Source organism: Nyctereutes procyonoides, unplaced genomic scaffold (assembly GCF_905146905.1).
Source record: "Nyctereutes procyonoides isolate TBG_1078 unplaced genomic scaffold, NYPRO_anot_genome, whole genome shotgun sequence".
NCBI lineage: Eukaryota > Metazoa > Chordata > Mammalia > Carnivora > Canidae > Nyctereutes > Nyctereutes procyonoides.
In genome coordinates, this window is record NW_026575034.1 from 22,382,036 (window position 1) to 22,395,192 (window position 13,157).

A 13,157-nucleotide genomic window follows, 5' to 3' on the forward strand; every position below is an offset into this window, starting at 1 on the left:
TAGAATACTCCATAGTATGGATAGATTCCCAACTCCTTTAACTGTTTACTTATGGACAGCCAATTAGTTTTTTAAATTACTATTATTTTATTTCAAACATTGCTGAAGTGAAAATTCTTTTTCAAGTCTCTGTGGTCATAAACAAACAGCAGAGCATAAATCTAGGGCAGTGCTAAGAATTGGAATTTCTGGGTTAAAGACTAGGTACATTTTAAGTTGATACATATAACAAAGTAGCTGACGAAATACTATACAATACTGATTTAGATTATGACCTCTTGTATATGAAATGTGAGCTCTCAATACATTCATCAAAATGCAGCCTTATCAACCTTTCTAACTTTGACAAGATGACCAGGTCCCATATTGCTGCTACTGGTGCCATTGAAGCACTCTATGCTTCCCTGGACCACCTTTGTGGTGATGAAAAGGAGTGGCTTGTGGGTAACCATCTCACCGGCCCTAACCTCCTTATTATTTTCTTGGAAGAACGAGTTGGATGAGCCCCTGGCGAATCTGTTTTGTCTTAACACTGTAGATGATGGGGTTGAGCACAGGAGGCACCAGAAGATAGACGTTGGCCAGGAGTAGACGGAGAGCGGGTGCAGCGTGCTTCATGAAGCGGTGCACCAGAGCCACGCTGATCATGGGCACATAATACACAAGCACTGCACACATATGTGACACACATGTGTTGAGGGCCTTACACCTTCCCTCCCCAGAGGTAATGCCCAGCACTGTGTAGAGGATCAGCACATAAGAGAGGATGATGAGCAGCGAGTCCAGCCCAAAAGTGGAAGTAACAATGCAGAGCCCCAGAATGCTGTTGGGACGCGTATCCCCACAGGGCAGCTGGATTAGATCTGAGTGAAGGCAGTAGGAGTGGGAGAGGACATTGTGGCCACAGAAGGGCAGACGCTTCAGGAGGAAGGGCAGTGGGAACATAAGCATCACACTCTTCAGTCCAAGTGCAGCACCAGTAGCGGCAATACGGGGCCTGGTCAGGATGGCTGTGTACCTCAGTGGGTTGTAGATGGCCACAAAACGGTCCACAGACATGGCCAGCAGAACTCCTGACTCCATGATGGAAAAGCAATGTATGGAGAACATCTGAAAAAGGCAGGCTTCAAAGCAGATCTCATTGGCACCAAAAAGGAAGATGCCCAACACAGTGGGCAGTGTAGAAGCAGAGACACCAAGTTCTGCAAAGGCCAGCATAGCTAGAAAAAGGTACATCGGCTGGTGCAGAGTGGTGTTTTTCCTGATCACTGCCAGGACCAGGCTATTGCCCACAAGGGCCACAAGATATATGGAGCAGAATGGGACAATAAACCAAGGGTACAGGGCCTCCAGACCAGGGAGACCAGTTAGCAGAAAATACTTGGGATTGAAGTGACTGCTGTTGAACATTTTCCTATGTTGGAGTCCGAGAACTTTGACCTAAGCAGGTACCAGAGATATAACCTGGGGTGAAACACATAAAGGTTATTGGAGAGTGAGATAACCTGCAATTTCCTCTGCCTCATATGATCTGCCCACTTATGTCCCTCCTCCCATTCATGATCAGTTCTTTTTGGTCTTTGATGCTAAACAAAAATGTGGGGTCATACTTAGAAATAGGCAATCTTCAAAATAAGAGAATCTGATAGGATATTTTATCATTCGTATTTAAAACTAATCTCTATACTGGTTCCACTGTGTTTGGTAAGAATTGAATGTTTTCCATGTTTCTATCAAGAGATCGTATTGTGTAGTTTTAAAAAGACATCATTGGAAAAACATTAACACAAAGAAAGCTGTAATCTGTCAGACATTCTCTGAGTTCCCTGTTGGAGCATATTGGGTTTTAAGTAGCCAATGGAAACAGAGGTTAGAATACACTTACTTCAATGTTAGTAGAGGATGGCTCAGGAGATAAAGATTCTAAATGCCCATCTCTGCCACCCCAAGCAGTATCGAAGACTGCTCTCCACTGGAGACACAGACTTATCTAGTTTTACTGGATAAAACACTTCTAAAATGGGCTCAGTTCTCCATATTCTTTCTACAACCTTCTGAATGATCATTTTGGTTTTTACCCAAAGTGGAAGAAAGCATGGAAAAAGTCAATGTTATAAAGGTTGATGAAAAGAAATACTTTGACCACTGGAATTTCTATTAATGGGAAGAAATATTCTGTTCAATGGATAATTCCTCTCCCACAGTCAATCCACACACGACAGCATGCTTAATCAATACTTACTGTGTCTATGAAAATGATGAGCAGTAGTCCATGTTTTTGAAACTGCACATATAAAAACAAAAGCCTTTTAAAAAAGGATTAATTAATTTATTTGAGGCAGATGTGAAAGATAGCACACTGGGGACAGAGAGGAGTAGGAGAGGGACAGGTGGAAGAAGTAGAAGGAGTGAGACAATCCCATGCAGGCTCTCTGCGGGGCTTGAGGCTTGATCTCAGGACCCTGAGATCATGACCTGAGCCAAAACCAAGAGTTGCATATTTAACAAACTTAGCCACCCAGGCACCCCCAAAACAGAAGTCTTTTTATCCATGATGGCCCACCTCAATAGTGTTGATGGTTTTGGAAAGCCTGTCTGGAAGGCCACTTGCATCATTTTACACTATCCAAGAGATGAATATGTTGAGAAAGGGAAAGATGTTTGCATATCAAGAAGTTGTATCTGTGAAGAAACTTCCAACTTCAGTATGGAAGTTCAATCAAAATTGACAGGTTAGAAAGAAAAATGAGAGAGGAAGAAAAGGATATCTTTCTCGTCAGGTAAAGAAAACAGATCTTATTTCCCATTGGAAACAAACAAATGTAAAAACATGACATGGAGGGAAGTGTATTGACGATGCGGAATTTGGAGACACAGAAGATGGGATACAATTGAATCTGCAAATAGGACTTTAAATCTGCAAAATGGAGATAATCATATAGTATATAGTAAAAATTAAGGAGAGTAAATATAATAATGTGTATACAAGAGTCTTTTCTTTTTAAGGAAGCTCCATGCCCAACGTGGATCCCTAAAAGAGCCTTATAAACTATCTGGTGATCACTAACTATAAGAAAGTAGTATTGCCTCTCGTGGGAGACATTAGATCTTTGATAAAGACCTGTGACTTCTCTCTGAGGGACAGATTTCAATGATGTCATGAGGTGTTCCTTGACTAGGAACCATTTATGTGGCTGATACTCTGAGCCTGACTGCTTTTCTAATTAGTATTTGGGGTATATTATCCCTTTCAGCTTGACCCTTCCACTCCTCAATTTGGCATAATAACAGTCGAAGTTATTTACTTCCTGTTTATAGTATGTAAGAGTTTGCTTTGTTTTTAGCAATATCTTTGGATTACTTAGAATTCAACCTTCATTTACAAATGTGTATTTATTTATTGCTTATTTATGTATTGCTCTTAGATTTCATGTTACGTATTTTGGAATTTCAGAACAGTGTGCATAAAAAGGTAGGGCTGCAGAGTATGGGGTCAGATTACCTGGGTTGGAATCCTGGTTTGTCACTCTCCCATGGGCTCTCTATTCCTTATCTAGAAAGCAGACATAATATGTAGCCCTAGGCTTGTCTGAGGCTTACACCAGTGAATGTGTATGAAGCAGGTAGCATACTACATACTTCCAGCAACTGTTACTTTTGCTGGTGAAATAATGGTAATAATAATGTCAATGTAAGTCAGGCATTTAATTTTTATTTTATTTTATTAATTTTATTTTTTTAATTTATTTATGTATTTATTTATTCATGAAAGACACAGAGAGAGAAAGAGAAAGAGGCAGAGACACAGGCAGAGGGAGAAGGAGGGTCCATGCAGGGAGCCCGAACTGGGACTTGATCCTGGGTCTCCAGGATCACACACCCTGGGCTGACGGTGGTGCTAAACCACTGAGCCACCTGGGCTGCCCGACATTTAATTTTTACATAATCATTTTTCACTTAGGCCTTTCTCTCTCCAGCCTTATCCTCTTTTTTTTTTCAATTAAGCAATTTCTGAATTGCTTAAATTTTTCTAGATTGAAGATAACACTTTTGTATCTTTATCCCAACCTTATTGCATTTACAAATATCTGGAATGCCTGTAAGAAATCATTTGCCTCTGCTTCCTGAGCCATCAGGATGTGGATGAATGTCACCTATATTACAACAACAACAACAACAAAACTGGTGCAGCCACTCTGGAAAAAGGTATGGAGGTTCCTCAAAAAGTTAAAAATAGAGCTAGTCTATGACCCAGCAGTTGTACTACTACATATTTACCCATAGGATACAAAAATACTAATTTGAAGGGGCACATGCACCCCAATGTTTATGGTAGCATTATCAACAATAGACAAACTATGGAAAGAACCCAAGTGAGATACACACACACACACACACACACACACACACACACACACAGGAATAATACTCAGCCACAAAAAAGAATGAAATCTTGGGGTGCCTGGGTGGCTTGGTCAATTAAGCATCCAACTCTTGATTTCAGCTCAGGTCATGATCTCAGGGTCATGAGATTGAGCCACACGTTGCATCCAGTAAGTGTGGAGCCTGATGGGATTCTCTCCCTCCCTCTCTGCCCCTCCCCACCCCCACTTAAGTGGACTCTCTCTCAAAAAAAAAAAAAAAAAAAAAAGGAAATCTTGCCATTTGCAACAACCTGGATGGAGCTAGAGTATATTATGCTAGGTAAAACAAGTCAGTCAGAGAAATACAGATACCATATGATCTCACTCAAATGTGGAATTCAAGAAATAATACTTGAACATAGGGGAAGGTGGGGAAAAGGGAGGGAGTCAAACCATAAGATACTGCAAATCCTGACACATCCTAATTCCTCTTTTCCTCTCCTGGTCATTCCTTTGATTTTTGTTATTATTTTCCTTTCTGCCTTCCATTTCTTAAGCACTTCAGCATTCAGATCAACTAAAAATTATATTTTAAAACTAATGTAACTTTCATCATTGTTTTGGAACATCTGGCTCAGATGTCAGTCCTGTGATGTCTTCCTCACTTGGGCATGTGGTTAATCACTTTCTGCAGCAGCACCTCCCTCTAATCTAGCACTCCATCCCCTGTATTGCCATTTAAGTTGTTCGTGTGCCTTCTTCTGGTTGTCTGTAAGTTCTTCCAAAGAAAATGGAGGCCCTGGGATCCCTGGGTGGCGCAGCGGTTTAGCGCCTGCCTTTGGCCCAGGGCGCGATCCTGGAGTCCCGGGATGGAATCCCACATCGGGCTCCCGGTGCATGGAGCCTGCTTCTGCCTCTGCCTGTGTCTCTGCCTCTCTCTCTCTCTCTCTCTCTGACTACAATAAATTAATTAATTAATTAATTAATTAATTAAAATAAAATAAAATATGGAGGGCCTACATTTTGAGCATGTCACCAGGGCTTAATAAAAGGGAAGGGACACAGGAAGGCAGGAAACAGGAAAGAAGGTGCATATTGATATGGTGATAAGGTCTAGGCTGGGAATTTGAGGCAGGAAACAGTGGAAGGACTTTGTCTTCTTCTATCAAATGATAACCTCTCAAGACAAAAAAAAAATCATGTAATATCATTTTACTCCATTGTATATGAAAAGCTGTTACCTTAGGAAGTCAGAGATCGATGCTGATGAAAGAGGTGTGTGGGTTGAGAGGGAAATATTTTAAAAGGAGGTTAAAGCCTGGTGTTTGGTGGGGAAAAGGTAATTCTTGCTTAGAATTTGGTAATTCTTACTTAGAATTACAAGAAAAGAAAAGGGGATCCCTGGGTGGCGCAGCGGTTTGGCGCCTGCCTTTGGCCCAGGGCGCGATCCTGGAGACCCGGGATCGAATCCCACGTCGGGCTCCCAGTGCATGGAGCCTGCTTCTCCCTCTGCCTATGTCTCTGCGCCTCTCTCTCTCTCTCTCTCTCTCTCTGACTATCATAAATAAATAAAAATTAAAAAAAAAAAAAACAAGAAAAGAAAAGCAATCCACATTGATTTAGTACAATGTATCAGGTACTCTGGAAGGGTGCCCTGTATGTGTTATCTTTGTATATAGGTCACCTGACTTATTCTCAAAATACTCAAAACAACTCACTCATACACATTTAACAACTTGGGAAAGTGAGAGATCAGCATTTCAAGTGACTTGCCAACTCACAGTGGCAAACCTGCAGTTTAAGAGAACAAGGAGCCTGAACAAAAGTGGTACAAGGAAGCCCATGGTAACAAATGGGTTGGAGGAATCAGTCAACCAGATGGGGAGGAAGGACAGTGAAAAACACATGTCATCTAGGAGCTGGTTTCAAGAGTGACTAGGCCCTACAGGCTATGTGGCTGCCTGCATGGGACAGAGGGGACAAGGACTATTGACATGGAAGGTGAGGGAGTGGAGGGTAAATAGGTCTAAGAAACAACGATTTTTTTTTTTTTTTTAGAAACAACGATTTAAAAGGAGAATTAAATACCTACTTTAAAATTTGGACTTGGAAAAAAAATGGAGGTTTCCCTGCCCCAGTTTTCCTGAATTAATAGAGAAGAATTGAATAAAAAAGATCAAGTATTTCTCTGTCACAGTGAGGCTTTCTGGATAAAAGTCTGAGTCCTGCCAGGAGGGATATTTCATGACATGAAGAAAGGGGAGCATAAAATCTGTGCTGGAAATGAGTTGCATCTCAGAAAGGAAACCCATTTCAGCTCACCTGAACTGGAGATTTCCCATCCTCCTGATCCAATTGGCTGGACTTCTATGCCAACTCCACTACTCCTCTATGAAGGTCCACCTACCCATTCAAGGTAGTCAGTCTCAGGCTGGTCTTCAGCTCACTACCTAGAAGCAGGGGCTGACTGGCCTTCTTATTTATTGTGACTTTAGAACTAGCCTTCTCCTCTCAATTTTGCCAGGCAGTCCTCTGGGATACACAGGCAAACCAGCCTCAGAAGAATGTGTTGCCTCTAGGCCTGCAGGAATTGGGCCAAGAGCAGAGGATCCCAGGAGATGCTCTCTGGGGAACTATAAGTCAAATTCAGAGATAATATACAAGATGTGTATGTGTGTGTGTGTGTGTGTGGGTATACATATCTGTGTGAGCATGCTTTTATGTGCATTTGCTAGTGTGTAAATTCATGTAAATATGCATCTGAATGCATGTGTGTGTGTGCATGTGTGTAGATGTATATATACCATGTTCCTTCAGGTAGAAATTTGTTTGCAAGTTTTTATGAACCTATAAGCATGTATATTTTCCCACGAATATATTTACCATCAAATGTGCATTTGTGTAGGTGGTGATATGACAGAGGTATGTCCTTGACTCATTAATCCAAGGAAAGAACCCTCAGATCTGGGTGAAAAGTGAAACTGAATATCCATTCACGTCTGTGTATGTGCATAAATGTCCTGCATGTCTCTTATAACTTATGTATTTGTATGATAGTATATGTCTGCTTAAAGATCCTTCTAAAATACTCTGATAATTGTCCTTTGTCCTAAACCTTATTGGTCAGTGACATTCTTGTGTCCTAAGGGGATAGCAGAAATTGTCTTGTACTGAAACTGGCAAAGTATCATCTAAGTGGCCTGTTGAATTTGCACCTTGTACTCAGATCTGGGGGTTTTTCCTTAGGTTTGCAATTCAAGGACATACTTCTGTCACATTACTACCTACAGATCTGAAACTCCGTCAATCAATTTTTCTTGTTCAGGTTATAAATTAAGCTTTATTTTTAATGAGAAAGAGAGTAGAAATAGAGGGGGGAAAGGCAGAGGGAGAGGAAGAATGAGAGAGGGAGTCCTAAGCAGGCTCCACACCCCACACAGAGCTAGACTTGGGGCTCAGTCTCATGACCCTGCGATCATGATATGAGCCGGTATCAAGAGTCAGGTGCTTAAATGAGCCACCCAGGGACCCTATAAATTAAGCCTGTATGCCTCCTCCGGACTTAATTCTGTCCCAGACTATGATATAGAAAAAAAAAGACATATTGGAAAGTTACTCTTAGATATACAAAAAAACTTTCCCTGATAAATGTATATAATAGAATTATTTTTTTAATTTTTCTTTCATTTTGTGACTTTTATTTATTTTTTTAAAAATTTGTTTTTTATTGGTGTTCAATTTACCAACATATAGAATAACACCCAATGCTCATCCCGTCAAGTGCCCCCCTCAGTGCCCATCACCCAGTCACCCCCATCCCCCGCCCACCTCCCTTTCCACCACCCCTAGATCGTTTCCCAGAGTTAGGAGTCTTTCATGTTCTGTCTCCCTTTCTGATATTTCCCACTCATTTTTCTCCTATAATAGAATTATTATATTTTAAAGAATGGTGGCAAACTCATTAGTTAATCCAAAAAATGTGAAGTGATGATTTAAGTCTCCACATAATCAGAGTAACTTATCACGGACAACATTATGTAATTAGAGTTCTACCAAATCAGTAGAGGAGAAAATATAAAAATCACTTTGAACATGCAAACATTTAAGTAAAAAAAAAATCATTCTTTTTAATATAAGAAAGTAGCCACTTTACATTCATAAGGACGTACATACGTAGTATGAGCATAGACTTTATTTGATTTTAACATTAGAGTCAATTCACGATGTACAATCAATTGATCAAACTAAAATAGGTAAGCAGAACTTGCTTTACGGTATGAAGGCTTAAAAAGAAGCATGAACTCATTCCTCATTTTGAACTGCTGTAGTCCATTGCCAATGCCTCACTGTATCTTCCCCAGTGAAACCACCTTGAGGATGGCCCTGCGGATCTGCTGGGTCTTGATGCTATAGATAACAGGGTTCATCAGGGGTGGGAAGAGCACGGAGACGGTGCCCATGAGGATGTGCACTAAGGGCGAAGTGTGGTGTCCAAATCTGTGCACGATGGAAAGGCCTAGCACAGGCACATAGAAGCAAAGCACAGCCAGGATGTGCGAGACACAAGTATTGAGGGCTTTGAGCCTCTCCCTGGCAGAAGCAATGGCCAGCACAGTGCGGACGATGACAGTGTAGGAGAGCAGGATGAAAAGGACATCTGAACCCATGGCCAGCATGATGATGCACAGCCCATAGAGTCTGTTGAAGCGTGTGTCGGAGCAGGCCAGGCGGATCATGTCCTGGTGAAGGCAGTAGGCATGAGACAGAGACCCTGGGCGACAATAGTCAAACTTCAACAGATGCAGTGAGGGCGCAGCTGTGATGGCGGCACTGCGCATACCCAGCACAGCCCCGGCCAGTGCCACGCGAGGACCTGTGAGCACAGATGCATAATGCAATGGGAACCGGATGGCCACCAGGTGGTCCAGGGCCATAGCAAAGAGCACAGCTGACTCCATGAAGGAGAAGGAGTGCAGGAAATGCTGCTGCAGAACACACGGCACCAGGCCCACCCTCCGGGCGTCAAACCACAGTACACCTAACACTGAGGGCAGCGTGGACATGCACAGGCCCAAGTCTGTCACAGCCAGGATGGCCAAGAAGTAGTACATGGGCTGCTGGAGAGAAGGTTCAGTTCGTACCAGATGCAAGATGGTAGCATTACCTATGAGGGCCACCAAGTATCCTACAAAAATGGGTAGTGAGAGCCAGTGGTGAGCCCATTCCAGGCCTGGGAAACCTGTTAGCAGGAATGTAGAGAAGCTCATGTTGGCCCTTGGTAGGGTGGATATCCTCATTCTCAAGAAGTCTATTCACTCTAGGAAAAGGGGGTGGTGTTTTGAGAGTTACTAGGCCATTAAGCACTGAGCACTCCTGCTATCACCGGACACCAATCCCCTGCTGGCCGGTCTGGTCTTTCTAATATACTGTGGCCTCAGTGACCTCTTGATTAACCACTGCCCACAGAAGCAGCCTGTCATTTTCCTGCTTCCTCCTTTCTTTGTCTTATTCCCATCCATTCCTTTGCTTACCTCATGACAGTAAGCCTCAACAAGGGTTTTCCTCTACTTTTGTTCTTAATCAGTTGTGAAAGATAGGATTATTGTTGTTTTTTAACTTCTCTTAGAAAATGGGCAGCCCCGGTGGCTCAGCAGTTTTGCACCACCTTCGGCCTGGGGTGTGATCCTGGAGACCTGGGATCAAGTCTCACGTCAGGCTCCCTGAATGGAGCCTGCTTCTCCCTCTGCCTTGGTCTCTGCCTCTTTCTCTGTGTGTGTGTGCCTCTCATGAATAAATAAATAAAATCTTTAAAAAAAATCTAGAGCTCAACCTTAACAGTGCTGAGATTCTCTGAAATTCTGTTACTCCCAAGTTGTCTTTTTTGTATGACTAAACCTTCCAAGCTTTTCCTGTAGAAGAAATTATATCCAATTTTTCTAAGCAAATCAAGAATGACTGTAGAGAGTTTCCTCATCCAGTCTGCTCTCCTTATTGCCATTATGAGATCCTCCCCACATGTCCCTATGATCAGGAGAAGAGGTATCCTGCTTCTTTCCAAATCTAACCCCTCTCAAAGAACCCATGACTCACTCTCCAGTATCTTATGCCTCAGGTATCTCAGATCCCTGGGAAGTCATGCTAATTCATCCTTAATACAGTCTATATCTTTAAAGCTGCTACCTTTACTCTTATTTCTGGAACTTTCTTTCTTTCTTTCTTTTCCTTTTCTTTCCTTCTTTTCTTTCTTTCTTTCTTTCTTTCTTTCTTTCTTTCTTTCTTTTTTCTTTCTTTCTTTCTTTCTTTCTTTCTTCTTTCTTTCTTTCTTTCTTTCTTTCTTTCTTTCTTTCTTATTTCTTTCTTCTCTGTTTTTAAAGTATCTCTCTCCAGAAATCAAGCTGGGGAACTGATTCAACTTTAATAAATCAGGACTACTTATTAGAGCAGTATTTCCTGAATAGGTATTACAAAAAAAAAGTGTATCAATAAGTGTACCTTGAAATAGAAGCAATAAGGGCCAAGCCTATTCTTTACTCAAATTAGTTTATTAAGAACTAAAGACAGGAGTACTGGAGAGGTGCTCACAACACAAGCCCTGCTATCCGAGATCTCAGTGTCTGATGTAATATTTGGTTCTGCATCCTCATCAGTAAAATAATGATACTATTTCCTAAGTAAAGAATTGATGTGTTTTAATTAGCATATGATATGTATAAAATTTAGCACCAACTCTGGATTATAATCCACAAATATATTTGCTATTGCTACCAAACCAAACAATACTTTTCTTGTATTCTTCCCTTATGAGTTTTACTCTTTATCTCCTCCTGTTATGCAGAAAGAAATTCCATCTTCTCCTTAACATGAGAGTGTTTTAGATCTTGGCATAAGGTGCCACGTGCCCTTGAAAGATTAGGAATCTACTGACAGTGCAACAGGCTGAGGGAGTAACTGGGGGCAGGGATAAAAGGGGATCCTGAGGAATAGATCACAGCATTTACTGAGGGACAGACAGGATGAGGCTGAGGAATGGGAGAAAGTATAATGAGGGTCAGTTAGAGGAAGGAAAAGAGAAATGGCCTTAAAACAAATATGCTGAAAGGCAAGTTGCAGAGACCCATGGTTCAGGAAGCAGAGGGGGCTGGAAGACTGTGAAGAAGTGGACAAAGAAGGTTGAGTTGTGGGGAAAGCTAGGGAGAAACATGTTGAAGAACAGAAAAGGGCTGGATAAGTGTCAGGGATAAAGGGGCTTGGTGACTTAGAAGAAGAACCTGAGGAGCACAAGATGAGAGTGAAAGCATGTGAGACAGAGCAGGAATGGATGGAGGAGCTGGTGGCAAGGCTAAGGTCAGAGAGAGGCTGGCACCAGACAGGCATGGACAGACAACTAGGGAGAGGACAGAGTCAGAGGAGTAGTGAAGGGGAAAGCCAAGGGCTAAACTAATGGGAAATTTAGGGACTGAGGGAGGATGGAGAGAGAAAGGGAGAAGCAGAGAAAGGGGTGGGTGCAGAGTGGCAAGTCTGGAGGGGGTGTTGAGAAGAAAGGAGAGTCTCCTTTGAGACAACATGAGAGAGAAGCTGAGCAGCACAGAGGATGGGGATAGGAGATATGGTCAGACTGAGGAGCCAATATGAGAAGCGTGAGGAACAGAGGGGTGAGGAGGCACCCAGGGAATCTCCAACTCTATTCAATCTCACTCTCTCAAGCCCGCTGGCAGTGAAGGACCTATGGAGTCCTGTGGCCTTCTGGACACAGTTTCTTTAGGTACCACAGTGTGGTGGTGAAGAAAGTAGCTCTGAAATTAGGTCTGCATTCAAATCATACCCCTAACATTTATTAACTCTTTAATTATGCTAATTATTTACTTAATCTCAATTTCCTTATCTGAAAAAGTAGGACAACTATTACCCTTTGTAGATCATAGAGCCATTTATAAGTGACTCTACATGTGGTGCAGTTGGAACCACACACTCAACAGATGTAGATTATTACCTGCAGTTTCCAACACTACTTTCTTATTGGAAGTTCTCCACAGAAATTATCTACCTTATGAGAGCTCTAGCTCTTCCCTTCATATCTGCAGCAAGCTCCAAGGGAAATCCAATAAGTCATCTGACAAAAGCAAAGAGTGAGAAGCTCAGAGTTGGGACTCAGAGCTCTTAAGCAGTTTTTGGACAACCAGCCACATGACTGGTGAAGCGAGTGAATGCTTCTGCATCTTAACCTTTTTCTGCAATGGAAGATTTTCATGTGTTCCCTGCCTTCTTTCCAGGGAAACTATTGGATTTAAAGGGACTGTGGAAAGAAGTGTTCTGAAGTGCTAGAAGCCATATACGCTGAGGGACTGGAGTTGTTGAGCTTATGATCCATTCCTGCCATACCCTGTTTTACTCCAATCCAATTCTCAGCCCAGTGCTGGGGGAGGTCACCAAGAGGACATGACCACAGGTTGACCCATAAGAGAGACCCAGGGAATCTGAGGCTTCCCACTCTTCACCTCTTTCCTTGAAATATGCCTTCTACCTCCCTTCCTCATCCTCAGACACAGCCTTAGGAGAATACGGTATTGTTGAGCCCATCTGGAGGGTATACATGACTGAAGCCACTCAAGATTCTGGTGGTAGGTGCAGAGAGCTACTTTTCCTGTGGTTCCCAAGACATGCCATTGTAAGTAACTTCCTTTGTTTATTAAACCTGCCATCTACCAATCTGGAGTGGCCTGCCTCTTTCTTCAATCTCTCCCTGCCCTCCATCTGCCAGGGCCAGCTTCAGATTTTACCCAGGAAGCTGCCATG

General features: G+C 42.3%; 2 protein-coding genes across 2 annotated transcripts; both read right to left on the reverse strand.

Moving 5' to 3' along the window:
- Positions 1-474: 474 nt before the first annotated feature.
- Positions 475-1,410, reverse strand: LOC129505097 (olfactory receptor 51I2-like). The gene has a single exon (XM_055318037.1). The coding sequence runs from the start codon at positions 1,408-1,410 to the stop codon at positions 475-477; it is 936 nt and encodes a 311-aa protein (XP_055174012.1).
- Positions 1,411-8,707: 7,297 nt separating this feature from the next.
- Positions 8,708-9,661, reverse strand: LOC129504804 (olfactory receptor 51L1-like). The gene has a single exon (XM_055317686.1). The coding sequence runs from the start codon at positions 9,659-9,661 to the stop codon at positions 8,708-8,710; it is 954 nt and encodes a 317-aa protein (XP_055173661.1).
- Between the last annotated feature and the right edge of the window lie 3,496 nt (positions 9,662-13,157).

Coding starts and splice junctions, on each gene's coding strand:
- LOC129505097 (XM_055318037.1), bottom strand. CDS start 1,410: ATGTTCAACAGCAGTCACTTCAATCCCAAGTATTTTCTGCTAACTGGT.
- LOC129504804 (XM_055317686.1), bottom strand. CDS start 9,661: ATGAGGATATCCACCCTACCAAGGGCCAACATGAGCTTCTCTACATTC.